Source organism: Sorghum bicolor, chromosome 7 (genome assembly GCF_000003195.3).
Source record: "Sorghum bicolor cultivar BTx623 chromosome 7, Sorghum_bicolor_NCBIv3, whole genome shotgun sequence".
NCBI classification, from domain to species: domain Eukaryota; kingdom Viridiplantae; phylum Streptophyta; class Magnoliopsida; order Poales; family Poaceae; genus Sorghum; species Sorghum bicolor.
In genome coordinates, this window is record NC_012876.2 from 60268752 (window position 1) to 60285716 (window position 16965).

A 16965-nucleotide genomic window follows, 5' to 3' on the forward strand; every position below is an offset into this window, starting at 1 on the left:
CGGAGACAGAGTCCACCGAGATCGCGCGGCGCCGCCGCTGCCTAGGTCCCCCCACGGAAGTTGGGGTTGAGACGGAACGGCCAGACACGGTGTCCGCCGAGGCCGCGCGATGCAGGCGTGCCGCGGCGTGGCCCCTCGACGTCCGTCCATGTAAGCGTTCCCCTAGGCGGGCCCCGACCTCGAACCGTGGGGAGCTCGCGCGCTTGATTCCACGACGCTGTCGAGGGAGACGCTCGACAGTCGCTTGCGCGGTGCCCGTCCTTCCAGCAGTTGTAGCACCTGGCCGGGAAATCATTTTATAAAGATCATATCTTTACAATTGATGGTGTAATAACAGTTTTGAAATCTGGGGCTGAAAAGCATTTTTGACTAACCCTAAACATCATTTCCATAGCGGTGGTAGACTTTGTTTGAGTGAGGTTCGTTGGATTCTACTGTTGAACATATACACTAATATAGGCCTTGTTTAGTTCACCCCAAAAAGCAAAAAGTTTTCAAGATTCCCCGTCACATCGAATCTTGCAGCACATGTATGAAGCATTAAATATAGACAAAATCAAAAACTAATTACATAGTTTAGCTGGAAATCGCGAGACGAATCTTTTGATCCTAGTTAGTCCATAATTGGATAATATTTGTCACAAACAAACGAAAGTGCTACAGTATCGAAATCCGAAATCTTTTCGGAACTAAACAAGGCCATAGTATATAAAAGCTCCGTATTTGTAGCGCTGTAGATCGATGGAGAGGCTAGCTCACTGCACCTATGGAGTGGTAGGCAAATTTATTAATTAAAGGCTCAATGCAAGATAGATGAAGACATAGTTCGGCCTTCGAGTGGATGGAATTCATATGCAAACTGCCAACGACCTTTTCTCTTTGAGCGTGAGAGACTGTCTGAATGAGATAGATAGATAAACAGATAGTGTTTGTTAGGCATGGATGCAGTTAAAAATATCTGACTAGCAGTTAAAAAATATCTGTATTGCATGGCATACGCCGATTATGTACATTTCAAGAAATCAAACGATCAAAACTTTGACCAAATATAATTAAAAAATATTACATATAAACATCATTAGATTGATCACACCATATATTTTCATAATGAACATATTTAAAAATATAAATGTTGATACTATTTTTTATAAATCAATCAAAGTTGAGATTGATTGACTTTTTGAAATACAAGACCAAGATTTATTTTGGACGGGACACATTGTGAGGATGACAGCTATTAGGATTGTAATGTCCAAACGCATCAAGTTGCAACTAGAAAAATACGTGTTGCCATTTTCTACAGAGTCCCAGACTCGTGTCTTTTGCTCCAGATGCAGTGCATGCTTACTTCGCATTAACCACACCTACATCTATAGCTCTACCAGATTAGTCACATCACTTAGACGTGCAATTGCACATACAGACAGTATCGTGTTGCTACTGCCAGGGTGCCAGCCAATAATAAGCATACTAGTTTGAGCAAGCTCTCTGTTCTCTTGTCAGTACAAGATGCAAAGCCATCAACATACTCTAGATTTCACCTCAGATCCGCTTATTCACGGCAGCTTGCACACGCAATCACATTCAGATTCACAGGTTAAAACCTTTCCCGGATACATCCAAACGATGTTCATGCTCTCTGGATGGAAGTGATCTCCTCCTCCTGGGCACAGCATTGCTCATGCTCTGCCCAAGACGGCAAAACATCCACATAGTTCCATAACAACAAGTTGCTCTACCGACAGACCCCGGATCCAGTCAGTCCAAAAACAAAACATGTAGCAATACTAGATGCAGGAGTAGTGCGAGCTGCATGCAAATCAAGGAAGTCTCTCTCACCCAAAAGCCGGTACTGCCTCTATCAGATGCTGCTGCAAGTGCCATTGAATCAATCCATCCCGTCAGCAAAACGGCAAGCGTGATGTGGCCGGCGACAGCGTCAGGCTTCGTCTACATGAGATGAACGGACGGCTCTCTTCTTCCAGGTTCAATGGCCGATGAACAGAACAGAACAGGTCGCCTCGTCGTCGTCACCCGCCCCCAGATTGGCGATTACCATGGGCGGCAGGCAACGGTCCCGGGACATCTTGTCTTGTCTTAAACCGGTTTTGCCTGCCTTGCTGATACAACAGCACGCCACAGTTTCAGGATGGCACAAGCAACGGCTCATGCCTGCTTGCTTGTCGCTTACTCCAGATAGCCAACAACAGAGCACACTGTTCGTTGTGAGCAGCAGCATACTACCTCAGATTTAGACGGCTCACATCTGCAAGTACCCTCCAGGCCTCCACTTATGGCATTGCTTGGAGCTGGACATGATTCTGTTTTGGAACCCAACAACAGACTGTACCTGCCTGACTGATCCGTACACGCACAGGAAGGCTGGGCATCTGGAATCATGATGTTGCACTGCACACCTCCAACACTCCATCCAGCCATCCAGGACGGACAAACTTCAGTCTTTTCTTGTTATCTTACCCCATTCAGCAGGACACTCTCACTGTCCAGCAAGTTTTCGACAACTCAGGCCAGTCTCACATGCATCTCAGATAAGCTCGCACAAGGATAGCACACTTAGATGGTAGCATCAACAACTTAAACTATATCAAACGACATTACAACTTCCTTTCCGACCTTACATTTTTTCTCTTTAGAACAGATACAGACACAAGGTTAGCACACAACAACTTTTTTCTTTAAACGAACAACTTCTTTTGCCTCAAACTCCCACTAGTTAGCAACCGACCTTTCTCAGCTGGAACCATCATCACCAGAAACCCGGACCAAAACCATATGGCGGCCTCTGCACAAATCTATTGTCAATGCGCGGCACTTGCTGAGCACTACTGATACCGAATGGGTGAAGAAACCCATTTGCCATGGGATGGCGGATGGGTGGAGGGCCAAAGAAAGCCTGGCCTTGATGCTGCAGCTGAATACCAGGATTGAAATGAAGGAAATTACCCTGTGGTTGACCTAACAATCCTTGATGAGGATGAGGATGAGGATAGGCTGGATGCAGATGTGGCGGTGGCAACCCATAACCAAAAGCAGAAGGGCTGATCAGGTGCTGAGGTATATGCGCAAACTGATCAACAATTGGCTGGGTGGACCGATGTGCTTGGGGGATAAAAACAGGACGAGGCCTTGAACTAGAAACATGAGTATTAGCAGCACGGCCAGTGGATACAGTAGCCTTCACTTTCTTTTGTTGCACATGACTGCTTCCTGAGTCAGGTCTCACCTTGCTGCTCTTCTTCTTACCTTTCTGTCCACGAGGGATGATTAGCTTCTCCAGCCCAAGGGACTTCTCTTGATCAAGAGGCTTCTTGTTATCCTTCTGGATGGGGGAAATTAATGTCTTATCCTGCACAAGGGGCTTCTTCTTGTCATCTTTCTGGCCACGAGAAATGACTAGCTTATCCTGGTCAAGGGGCTTGATCTTCTTATCATCTTTCTGAATGGGAGAACTAACTGACTTCTCCTGATCAAGGGGCTTCGTACCATCTTTCTGACCAGGAGATATGGCTAGTTTATCCTGCTCAAGAGCCTTCTTCTTCTTAGCGTTTTTCTGAATAGGGTTAGTGCTTGTCTTATTTGGATTAGCACGCTTCCTCTTAACAGTTTTCTGACAGGGATTAGTGACTGGGTTAACCTGGTTCAAAGGCTTAAACAACAGGGCCTTTAGCTTGGGCGCAGCAATTTTACCCTTAGAAAACTTGCTCAAATCAGAAACAGTAGCCCTTAGGCATTCACAGATTTTCTGCATCTCCTTCATCCCTACCGATCTGGCAAAATTCTGAGATCGGTCCAAGAAGTCCTCAACCTGCATGAATTGTTTCGCTACATAAACAAAGTTTTGCATGCGCTGTCCAATACAATGTTAAACCAAAATTCATAGGAGAGACTTACATTCAAGTTGCCAACACCCTTCGCCCAGGTCTTCGATATCCATGACCCTTCAAAATTGCTCGCACAGAGCCCTTGTTCCCATAAACCCTCCACTGACACTAGCTGCACCAGACAAGGCCAAGAGTATATGCAAGTGAGCAGAATGAGCCACAATAATGTGTAAACTTTGTCAAAAAAATACAGTTTTAACATATATGCAGCCACAATACCAAAAAGAAACAGAACTAGAATTTAACTGTAGCTAGCTACATGTTAGAAGAGCGATTTTTTTTAAAAAAAAAACAACCTAGGAGGAACGGAACCTGCCAGCATTTTATTAATTAAGAAGAAACAATTATCATATGACATCAATTGTCTTAATGGAAGTTTACAGGGGGGCTGGTACCCTCCTTAGAGGGTTGCATGCGATTGACATCAATTGTCTTAATGGAAGTCAGGTTCATATGTTGTGTCGAGAACACAGTTGATGTATGATAGGTTTTTTCTGTAATCCAAGTTCTGATGTGTTCCGGAACTTATATATGTTGTATGCATAGTGTCCTGAATGGTGTTTTTTATGGTTCCCATTTTATATTATTTGAAACTGAAAAAATATGCTAGAATAGCATGGACTCCAGGCTAGACAGGTTATATAATCAGCAACCATTGAACAGAAAAAAATTGAATCCGTAGCTTCTACAAAACTGAGAAATTATGCTATATAATAGCATGGACTCCTGGAGATGCGTTATTCTGCTTCACATAAAATATCAAACTACAAAGACAAAGTTTTTATTGGACCATCGAAACATGGGTTGCCGTTAGTCTCTGTTTGGGGAAGATCTGGCAACTGAAACTAACGATGCAGATAACGAGGGCACCAGCAACCTGGGCTTCCTTGTCCACAGTTTCCTAGATGGATGTTATCATGCCTGGTGAGATGAATGAATTATGTCACCAGGTGTGAGTGTGTGACCGTGTGATAACTCTGCCCTCTGAGAAAAATAGGATAGTATTTAATACTAATTAAATTGATTGTTTATCTGATCAGATTTAAATTTGACAGGTCTCATGTTCCCACAGGTTATTATTCTTTTGTCAATCAAGTGTAGAATCTCCGAAAAAAAAAAGTGTGCATTATTTATACTAAAAAAAGCATAATAGAAAATCATCAACTCGTGCCTATTGGTCCAAACATAAAATGAAATATTGACATGTGACAAACATAAATAGAAGGTAAACTTTAAACAACTCACTTTATTCATTAGTGATACAAAAAGTTCAGTAATAGACTCTTTATTGCTGTCCCCAAAACCCTCGAATAGCGATACATTCTTCTCAATACTTGCAAAATCTGTACCATCTGCAAGAGGATAGAAACTATCATATTACTATCTATATCTTGATGATAGCATGATGATCCCAGAAAATGCAGTCAAGGGAGAATGGCATGTGCTCAGATTTGAGTACCTTTCAATATGGCAGAAAATGCAGGTAATATTGGAGGACGCCTTGTCTGCAATCCACATTATACAATTTAGTGAGCACATCTATTTTTTTCCTAGTTCAAATATTAAAGAGTGTTTCCTCAACAACCCTCGTATACATTCAGATTACAAATCTATTATGGAAATTCCATATGAAGAGTGAAACTACTGGTCAATCTACTCATGATCATGCAGGTTGACAGATATCAAACAAAAGTAACTGAGTCAGTTTACCTGCAAATGGAAAGCAACTAAAGAAATAATTGCCATGGAGCTCATTGTTCGATCTTTGGGGCAGTTAACATCATGTACCTTAGCCCAGAACTTCATCTGTAGAATAAACACTAGCTGTTATCATATCATGTATATGAGGAGATTCATCTTACTTAGCATCTCAATCTAAACCAAGATATCAAGACAAAGAATCACAATACCAGATAACAAAGTATCCGGAATCTTTTATCAATTGATGAAATAAATTTAAATATCACTGATCTTGACATCCCATCCTTGTTTTCTACTGAAATATCACACTCTACACCAGTTTTCTGATCAATAACCTTCAGTACAGGAACTCTAGCAGTCACAATAGGTGAAACACCATGACAGAGACCTTGACCTGAAATTAGTAAGATAAAAAAAGAGTTAATTTCACAAAACTACAACTACTGTGATAAGGAACTACAACTTCTGTTGCTCATTTCATAAAACTACAACATTGACCCCTAGTAACAAGCAACTACAGCTCTCAAGAAAACCAGTTGTGTGGCCCACTAAGACTATTCTCTATTTGGATGGCAGGTTATTGTGAAATGGTCACCGTTAGATTGTCACTAATGGTTGTCGTTTTGTGAAATTAATTCAGAAAGATATATTAGACAAGACAAAGCGTAACATTGCCATCAAAAGTTTCTTGCTAATTGCCTCGTCACATCCAATATGCACAGGGATGAAAATTTCATTGGCATTAACAACATTAATTGGAATGAAAACTTTGCTGGCTAATTTTCCTAACTTTTTCCCGCACTACACCCCTCTCATATCAATCCTACCCTTCAACCTTATCATCAAGAAAGAATCCAATTATACAAGTGCCCATATAATAAAATAATACAAAGCTGTTTCCAAGCCAAGATCGCCATCCCAACACAATGTCCTTATAGTAATTTCACAACTGACAACTCACAACAACAATGAAACATTACAGGAAAATTAGTGCAAATAGCCTCTGTAGGATATTAGTGGCACGGTGTTTTTTACATGGGTGTGTTTGGATTGATGATTTTCACAGAAGCAAATATTGAACTCAATGCAGGAGCCTATCTAAGGTGAGTTGAAGCATATGCATTACACATTTAGCTTTTCCTTCAAAACAATAGTAACACACACATGGTGTCGCCACTGTATCAGAAATTTTGAAAAAATATTTCAAAGCAATTTTTATTGTGCATATATTTGTGTTACAGCTCCATGCACATGCTGGTGCAAGCTAGCAGAAACTGCAAATCCAACTTCTCTAATTACTATAATACTATTGCTGGAGCTATTGTTTTCTCAGATGGACCTTTATGGTCACTTCAAGATTACTTCGCTCATATATGAAGTCACTAGATCTGTTTCATTCTCTTATTCGATTCTATTAGCTCTAAGTCTTAATGTGCAAGTAATTCATGCAATGGATAAGAATAAGAAAATCTAGAAGGGACAAAAAATTTGTTAAGGGAGATGTGAGATGTGCTTAGAACAATAATTACGCTGATGAGAAAATAGAACATTTGCAAGCTTCCTAATAGCATAAATCTTGTTCCTGCGAGGATACTGATCATTTGTATCAGTATTAAAGTTGATAGAGAGGTCCAGGTCACTTTTAGGAGTAAATAGATCCATTATGAAAGATCCAAATGGTTCCACAATTGGAAGCCCATTATTTTTACCTGAAAAGTAACACCAACTGTGAACTCAAAGTATTTTAAATGGAAAGCAAAGACTTCCTAATAAAAGTGGTAGCTAAAATTCCAAAGATCACACTATCAACTAACACTAACAAGAGGTGCGCTTGGCTGGAATGCAACACAATTGTAACGAAGTTCTAATAAAAATTCTGAAAACGCAACAGGCCATCAATTAAACCAGGTTCATAATTTCAAGTGCGCTTCCATCATATAGGGGACAGAATTTTCTTTATATGTTCTCCTACCATTTGAAGCATAAATATTTAAGCTGATAAGATATCCTTAAATAAGGTGTATGGTGAAACCCTATTCTGCTGTTGCATACTTATCCATAAACTTTCATGTGTTTTAAAGAGGTATTATTGGTTCATCACTTCATCAGTCAAACACATGCCTGATGCATATGCACTTATGATTTGCATGATAATATGCATCCTGCAACCATTCATGAATGTGATCCATTTTTTGGTCCAGAGCAAGTTTGGTTTTTGTACAAATGTCTATAAAATGTAAATAAACATCTGGTACAATTAACAATGATCTCAAGAGCACATTACATGAATACGAATCCTTGACCCCCCATGATTCCATACAAACAAAAAAATCATTTTTTTCTCAAACATGCATGAGAACTATCTTACCAAAAATTCCTTCAGCGATTTTGTTGAAAATGTTAATCATATGATATCGGTGTTCATAGTCCACTGGCTGTGGTTGCAATGATGCATAGGTGTCCTGCAATAATTCCTCTAGAACTGGAAGCAGAGAAGGATCAATGACACATGCTTCTGATTCGATCTCACACCTTTCTGCATGGCTGCGTAATGCTGCATGTTATCCAAAATTTAGATCAGACACCAAATATATAGAACTTTCAGGTGCAGGTCCTCCTAGGTGGCAAGTACAGTAAGAAATATCTTTGTAGTTTGTACGTAACTATTTGTCTTTTGCATGCTCAGATAGGCAACAAATTTGCGCTCTTAAAAAGTTATATCTGTACCGAAGACTGAAGCAACTAAAGCAACATTAAGCAAGAGATTATAGAATGAACCTACTATGACTCCTAATAGTTAATGTAACGAGCTACACGTGCACAGAACGGTTACATGATACGGGTGTCGGTGTTCAGTTCAGAAACAGGTGTCCAATATGGCAGGATTTTAGGGAAATGACAAATACCAATTGGGATCCAACATTGGTGCAGGGTATCTGACTCGCAAAAAGATTTGGACACTGTTGTTCGTGTAACACGTGTAACGGTCTAAGACTGTCCATGATTGCATTCATTATCCGGATGCACACAACAAAAACACAATATTTGGATGACCTTGACCATCCAATCAGGAATGATATCACCAAAAATATTGAAGAGAATCTATGCTTCCAAACTTCCACAAGGAAAGAAGAAAGCATTTCTTTCAATCAGGAAGGTTTTTTTTTTCAAACCGAACAGCAGACAGTACAGTTTCATGTAATAACTTGCCACATTGCAATACTTTGGCATTCTATCTATAGTTCTATTCTACAAGACCGCTCAATGAACATACGGGTCACTGGTAAGCAGCAAGCAAGTGTAGAAAGACCGCAGGTAAGCAGATAGAAATGTGTCTAGGCTTCCAAACTTTCACAAGGAAAGAAGAGTGCAGTGGAAGGGATGCTGAATGCTATCTCTTTCTCCTTCGGCGAGGAAGGTTCTTTTTCGAACCACACAGTTGCATTAACACCCTGACATTGTATGTACTATAGTTCTACTCTACAAGACCACTCCATGTATCTACAGTGAGAGCAGCAAGCAAAGAAAGTGTAGAAAGGCCGAAGGTAAGCAGACAGAGATGTGTAAGCAAAGGAAGTGTAGCAAGGCCGTGGGTAAGCAGATAGAGATGTGTACCTGGGGAATCCCATGAGATTGCCACAGCGGGCCTGCACGATGGCAAAGAAAACAAAGCTCAAACACACGAAAAGCCCAAGAAATCTAGGTTTGCCATCATACGCAATCAGCACAACGGCGTCACGGCGGTTTCTTCTGATCTAGCGGAGGAAATCCTACCCACGGCAAACCTGTTCGTATCTAATGGGCAGAAATAAGTAAATAACCTACTAGAATCGTGCATCGGCGTATCGAATTTCATCACCAGAGAAAAAGATAAGCAACCGAATCGAACAGTGAGTAAGGGGGGCGAGACGAAGAACGAACTTGGGACGGCGATCCCCGTCCAGGAGAGCGGAGGCTTCGGGTCCTAAAGGAACCGGAGGCGAAGCGGCGGCGGCCGCCATCCAATCGTACTAAGATCGGCAGCCGTCGGGATCGGCGGGAGCGAGCACCGCCGCGCCCGCGCGCGCCGGCTTAGCACGTCGGTCGGGCGAGGGTGGATGAGGGGGAGGTTGCTCGGGGAAAAAAGGGTCAGAGCAAGTCTTTATGTCCAACGACAACGAGGCCTATGCTGTGTGGACCCCGCAGCGGAAGTGGTAACGGAAACCGAAGGGTCTCGTCTCGCCCCTAGTTCTTTCTGTGAGGCCTAGGAACGTCTCGCCCCTAAGAAAGCGCGCCTCAATAGTCAATACGTGGGGCAAGCCCGCCGCAAATTCTTTAAACCTTAGGGAGTAAAAGAGATCGAGAAATATTTGTTTAGGGATTTATCTGCTGTATCTATTATCTATCTAATCTTTTTCTTATATATCTATATACTCTTATACTATAAAAGAGTATACTATAAAAGACCAAAAGAATTGACAATACTATTATCTATCTACTCTTTTTCTATCTACTCCTTTTCTATATATTATATCTATACCTATAAAAGACCAAAAGAATTGAAAATAACTTCCATCCAAAAGTTTTTACTCACATTATTATATTATAACCCTTAGCTAATTTCTTGCCTTAAGAGCATATCTAAGAGATTATTTTGTAAATGTAAATATGGCTACTATTAGAAAAAAAAAAACCATCTTAACAAACTTTGTATATGGTATTCCAAATCTGACATTACACCATCCCTGAATTTTTGATCTCCATGTGCCGCTCGCCATCTAGACTTTTCTTCACGCCAGGCCTGCCCCCTTCTTTCCGCGCGCTACCTCCTTCCCACACGGACGTGATCCCGCCCACGCTATCGTCGGCTTGCTCCACCCACTCATGGCCCTTTGCGCTCGTTCCTCAATCACTGGCGGCACCGTATCCCTGCCGCCCAATCTGATATCCTTCCTCCCGAACCATCGTCGTCCTTACCGTAGCACAATGTCCATGCCTCCTACTCCTTTGCATCGTCTATTGCCATGAGGTCACGCGTCATACTCGTCTTCGTCGTAGCCATCGTACAGCTGCTCCTCCTTGCATTTGTCGCGTGCACCGCCGATGGAGGCGGGTGTGCGAGTCTGACAGTGCGATGGCGCAGGGCGACCACATGGGCCAAGGCGCTCAATATCACGGTGTTCTTCTCCATCTTGGTGTGAGGTGGTGGATTGTCAAGGGTTGGCCTGATCTTGCGACCGTGAGGAGATGAGATGGACATTAAGACGAAGAGATTGTGGTAGACTTCACTTTAAGTTGCAATAGTTTACATTAAGCTGTGAATTTCATGAACAACAACTCTTAGTCCTATTGTCATAAAAATTGTGGATTCTATGTGACCGTGAGGAGAAGAGATGGACATTAAAGTGGTGAGATCACTGCAGAGTTCACTTTAAGTAGTAGTAGTTTATATTAAGAGCCTGTTTAGCATAGCTCACAACAATTCTATTGATTTGAGAACTTTGCAATGAAGATGAAGGAATAAGAACTATTCCAGTATGTGTTTTGGGTAAAGCCAGACAGAATAATGATCGGCTTTAGAAAAAGGTTGTGTCTTTGCTGGCATATCTAGCTGACTTTCAGCTAAATACAGGGAAGTCAGAAGCAGCATTCTTAAGCAACCATCTTTTCATAAAAATCAATAGCCGAGATTATTTCAGTGCTAACCTTGACCTCCAGGAGAAGGTACACTTTAAAATATCATCTAAGTGAATATTTTCTTACGTTTGGCATGAGATACAAGGATGGGAACGGATGAGATAGGTGATGTGGTGCCTCACGGCCTAAACTCTGCTGCTGGTTGTTTTATAAACCTTCTTGCATGGATTCTTGGCTATTTTAGTTCAAGAGATAGCAAGGAGCATGCAACTAGAGCCATATAGAATGACTAAGAGAAAAATGAGATGCAGGTATCATTAGGAGCACAGCCTGTGCCACCAAGTCATTGCTTAGGTAATCGATCAGTTTCATCGAGGCTAAAAATTTTTTGTGTCACATTGGATGTCATATGGAGGTATCACACAAATTATTTATTTAAATACATAACAAAATGGGTGTATTCAAAAAGTTAAAGCGACTTATAATTTGGAATGGAATGAGTATTCTCTAAAACATGCGACCTTTTCGGAGCCTCGCATTACCTAGGAGGCTAGGACCTTTGTTGAACAAGCCTCCATGGATTGCAGAGGGGCGTTGCTCTGTATTGTGATCCATGCGAGCGGCTGCACGCCAGATGTTTCACGAACAACCAGACAGAGCGAGCCATAGAAAGGGGTTTCTCTTTCTACTTTGGCGAGAGCAGCATCTAGATCGTAGACGCATTGCTGTCAGTGTCTAGCGCTGGCAAGGATGCAACACACATATGGTGCTAGTGAACTTCCTCTACCAGATGTTCTCGAGAAGGGGAAGGCACCCATCAAATGAACACATTCGTGCAGGAAGAGGCGCCACATGCTAGAAGGAGCCACCGAGCGCACGATGGCGAGCGAAGCTAACTATCCATAAATCATGACTGGTATTTGCAGGATGGTGAGCAACTAAATTTAGAGAGGAGGTTGGCAAATTTGTGGGAGACATTTTTTTCAATACGCTATATTTAGCTTTGCAAAGCAAATTAGCCAATCTATTAGAGATACTCTTAGATACTTAATAATCATCATCATACTGGGTGTGCTACTAAGGGTTTCAGGTTTATTTGTTTGCAAGATGTGTTCACACGCCAACTGAACTCTTGAATGGAACTAAACCAAGGTTTTATATATTGTCTCAACTCATGAATGTAGATATGTCGCATAACCACAAACACGTACGTATCACATGTGCATAGCTACTATTTTAATTAAACATCAATATATATGTCGATTTATTTTGGTTCAAGTTGTTGCGTGAGTCTATTACAATCGTTACTGATGTTGGCCGTAGCATCCAAACCGATTAGGAGTGGCAATGCATGTAAAATTAGAGTTGCAATAGGTATACTGATTAGAGATCATACTAGACATTTTGATTAGGGTTGAAGCAGTCATACCAGTTAGGGGCTTGTTTAGGACTGCTCTCTTTTTTTTAGATCACGACTTCACTTGTTTTTCATTAAGAAGAAGAGCCGAGAGAACAGCAAAGTAACCAAAACAAAGGATTCACAAGTAATCCAAGGATTACCAACGAAGTCTCCAACAAAAACGAAAAGCAAAAAACATAAAGGAAGGGACCCTCCACCTGTCAACCCTACAGCTGATTGAACCAAATGCAAAGAACTTAACACTTTGAAGCTAGCAGTGAAGTGAAGTCGTAGATGAAAACAACGACAAAGCATCCATTAGAAACTTCTGGTGACAAAGTTTGGGACTGGTCTACAAACTCTACTCCACAAACTTCACCATAGAGTAGTTTCAGAGTTTCTTGAGCACCTCTTTAGGTGCTCTCATAACTTCACCTTTTTCTCTAAAGCAGAGCTTATAGAGTTGCACCTGTTTGGCTATAACACATGCATGGAGCAGAGTAGTTCCAAATAGGCCCTAAGGTTATGGGTTTCCCTACCATGTGTTGATACATTTTTAAATAATTTTCAAACTCACGTCTCACATACTCGTTAGTATTTATTAGGGCTGCAGCATCTAAACTAATTAGGGAGCACATGGCACATACTGAATATGGGATTGCAGCTGGAACACTGATTAGGGTTATATGATTTGTCCTACCGTCTACTTAGGTTGCTACTTCGTTAGAATTCTCAAAACAAATCACATATACTCATTCAAAAGTGATTATATTTACAACATACATATTGATTAGGGGTTGCATCAACTATACTAATTAGGGTTACAACAACCATTGATTATCGCGCTATGCATACTAAATAGGGTTGCAGCAAGCATATTGTTTAGGGTTATCGTTGACTATGGTTTGATCCTCACCCCCTAGTTTACAACTTGTTGTGTTTTAGGATCGTCGTATGGGTTCTGACTATGGGTTGCCCTCTCCCACTCCACCTTCAATTTGCATTTTGTTGATCTAGGGTCACTGCAGGAATTGTGGCTATTGTTCCTCCCTAGTTTGTAGCATGTTGCATTAAGGGCCTTGCCTTTCCCAAATTTGTAGCTTATTGTCACTAGGTGTCATTGTAGGGGTTGTGACCATAGTCTCACCATCACCCATTGGTAGCCCTGCGTTGTGCCAATAGTTTTCCCTAAGTTGATAGCCTATTGTAATATAAGGTTGCTTAAGTATTATGACTATGGTTTGCCTGTGCAACTATTGTGATTAGAAGTTGTAGTAGGGGTTAAAGGTTCTAGTAGCAAAGATTGTCCAAATAACCTCTACATACACTACTACTATACATAGGAAGTTGTTGTATAGCCGATAAATAAGTTAATACATTGTCTCTACATAAGTTATTCCATGTTTCCTTGTAAACTAACATAGTATATAGAAGTTCATAGTCTCTGAATAAAATAAAGATAGTAGTAGAAATATAAGTACTACACCATAGAACATAACTAACTACATGTCCATGTTTACTATACATTTATGACAAGTTATTATCTGCAAAAGGCTACATAAGTTGTTGTGTAGTTTGTACATAAGTTATAAGCTACTATACAATCAACACAAATAGACACTCGCACAAGGAAATTTCAAAAATATATCAAATATGGGCCTTGTCTTGTAGATCTCATCATAAAAGCACAATGGTGTAAATGGAATTGAAAACAAACACACGCTCGATGAGAGAGTTATGTTCACTAAAAGAAAACACAAACGCTTTTTCATGTTGTCATCATTGCTTACTCACTTAAAAACAACATATCATATTTTCTCCAATTACGACCGCGCATGTTGCACTCCATAGGCTACACTCCCATGCGTTTGCTCACAAACATGCATAACCATATGGTAGGGATCACACAGTTGCTTATGAGCTACCTGTCACACCTTAATTGTGTCCAATCTAAAATCTATTCAGGCATGTATGTAGCTTAGGTCAAACATATTCTTTGTAGTATTATTTCCTTTTTACATCTATAAAATGGCATAGCTTCCATATGGAGTGTCCATGTTCAATTTCTTTTGCATGATTGAATTCCTTACAATGAGATCTACAAATGAGACCCATAATGCATATGTTATATAATAGTTTTGTATTATTGGCAACTTATGTTGTAGCTACTTATGTATTAAGTATGTAGCAAGTAATGTTGATAGTATCGAATTTTCAACATTTAGTTTTTGTCACCACTAACTTGTATAGCAGTAAACTCGTGCGTATTGATTAGGGTTGTAGAATTCGAACTGATTAAGAGGATTGCAACACTTATACTAATTACGGTTTCAACACATATGTTGATTATGGATTGCAACATGCCTACTAATTAGGGTATAGGGATTTTCCCCATCGTCTGCTGAATGCTACTTTTTAGAATTCTTAAACATGGATCATGTATATTTGTGCATATTGGGGCCGCAATAGGCATACCACTTAGGATCGCATCAGGTATATTGACTAGGGTCATTACAGGCATATTGATCATGGTTGCAGTAGCCATACTTATTAGGGGTTGTAATAGGTACATAAATTGATTAGGTTGTAGAAGGCAAATGATGGGGTTGCAGCATGCATATTGATTGGGGTTATGGGGTTTGCCCTGCCATATGTTTAGGTTGCTTCTTTTTGGAATCCTCGAACCCAAGTGTCATATACTCATTTGTACTAATTAGGGTCGTCATATTGATACTGATTAGGAGTCACAAAATCCAAACTAATTAAGGTTACAATAGATACATTATTTGTGGCTGCAACAGATATAATGATTAAGGATCATAGTAAGGGTTGTGAGTATTGTTTGCCCCCTCCCTAGTTTGTAGTATGTTGTGATTTAGGGTTGCTTGAGGGGTTAGGACTATCATTTTCCCTCCACCCTAATTTGCAGTCTGTTGTGATTTAGTGTTACTTCATGGGTTAGGACTATTGTTTGCCCCCGTCTTACAACATGTTTTGATTCATAGTCAATACAGGGTTGTGACTATTGTTCACCTCATGTTTGTAGGCATTTGTAATTTTCGGTTGCTTCAGGGGCTGGAACTATTATTATGCCACTAGTTTGGGACATGTTCGATTCGTAATGGATGCATGGTCATTGCTATTGTTCCCCTTAGTTTGTAACCGGTTGTGATTTAGGGATGCTTCAAAGGTTAGGAGTACTACCCTACACACACTAGCTTATAACACTTTTAATTCACACTCTACCTGCACCTCCACTGTCGAGGAGGAAGAGAGTCTCCAGAGGAGGTGGGAGCGCGGCAGAAGCAGCTCATCAGGCGACGTGTAGGTAGATTCGCCAAGGCAGGCACGCGTGGGGGCGGCGTGGATGTTCGACGACAGTAGGTCGAGGTGGCAACATCGACGATGCGGCGGTAGCGGCGACCGATGGGGAAGGAAGCAGCAGTTTGGGCGAGATGGTGGACTCGAGGAGAAGAGTTCGCATCTTCGGGAGGGAGAGAAAGGAGAGGCCAGGAGGAGAGGATAAGTGTCGGTGGGATTACAGGCTTACTACTTGGGCTTTTAACTGGGCCTTCTTCTCCTCTTTCTCTCCAATATTGACCACTTATCTCCTTTTTTTCTTTTCTTTTAAGTATGTATATATATATATATATATATATATATATATATATATACTGGTCACCGCCTAGCCACCGCCTTGGAAACGGCTAGGCTCACCTAAGCTCGCCTAGGCTCTAGGCTATGGGTCACCGCCTAGATACCGCCTAGCGCCTTCTCCTAAAAATTGACAAGGAAATCTCTAGAGGCAAACATAAGCGGGGTCTATGTGTCACGATCCTGGATAATATGTTCTCACGATCTTGGATAATTAGAGGGTTTTGCCGGCGAGAATGTTCGGCGAAAACACCTGGATAATTAGAGGGTTTTGCCGCTTAACATGTTCGGCAAAGAGCACGACAGTGTCGTCTCAAGCAGAGATGCAAGGAGGAACACGTTAGAGATAGAGATAATTAATTTGTTCATATTCGATGCCTTAAATCGACAGCACACAGGTGTACATATAGATTCATTCAATGGGTCAAGCCCAACACATAACAGGCTCGCGGGCCTAAATACTCAACCTGCTAACTACTCATTTCCCCCCCTTCTTAAGCATGCATGGGTCAGCTTTAGTTGAGAGTCGGTAGCTGGAAATCCTCGTGGTCCGGATACCCAGGAGTATGGCATCGTCACCATGTTTGTCAAATACAAGACTATAGCGTAGATCAGAAAGAAACAAAGAACCAGGGTGCAACTGTAACATGGTCTGCAAGGCTTGTCCGTATATAATTCTTGGGCATATTACTA

The 16965-nt window shown here is 41.2% G+C and overlaps 1 protein-coding gene across 3 annotated transcripts; it reads right to left on the reverse strand.

Annotated features, from left to right (window-relative positions):
- On the reverse strand, positions 1117–9727 carry LOC8056938 (terminal uridylyltransferase 7). 3 transcript variants are annotated; one of them, XM_002445631.2, is made up of 10 exons: positions 9525–9727; positions 9219–9250; positions 7972–8157; positions 7133–7312; positions 5813–5997; positions 5613–5708; positions 5362–5407; positions 5148–5254; positions 3913–4014; positions 1117–3826 (listed from the first exon to the last, which is right to left on the reverse strand). In XM_002445631.2, the coding sequence occupies exons 1-10, from the start codon at positions 9602–9604 to the stop codon at positions 2768–2770; spliced, it is 2073 nt and encodes a 690-aa protein (XP_002445676.1). In that variant the 5' UTR covers positions 9605–9727; the 3' UTR covers positions 1117–2767. The 3 variants fall into 3 exon arrangements, with proteins under 3 accessions (XP_002445676.1, XP_021320533.1, XP_021320534.1); XM_021464858.1 differs by lacking the exon at positions 7133–7312; XM_021464859.1 differs by lacking the exon at positions 9219–9250 and having other exon boundaries at positions 9525–9716.

What these genes read in the sequence shown, in the direction of transcription:
- LOC8056938 (XM_002445631.2), bottom strand. Translation starts at nt 9,604, where the DNA reads ATGGCGGCCGCCGCCGCTTCGCCTCCGGTTCCTTTAGGACCCGAAGCC. An exon ending in GACGGGGATCGCCGTCCCAA is followed by an intron (nt 9,251 to 9,524) that starts GTTCGTTCTTCG and finishes GCCATCGTGCAG; the next exon opens with GCCCGCTGTGGCAATCTCAT. An exon ending in TGTTCTATTTTCTCATCAGC is followed by an intron (nt 5,998 to 7,132) that starts GTAATTATTGTT and finishes TACTAATTTCAG; the next exon opens with GTCAAGGTCTCTGTCATGGT.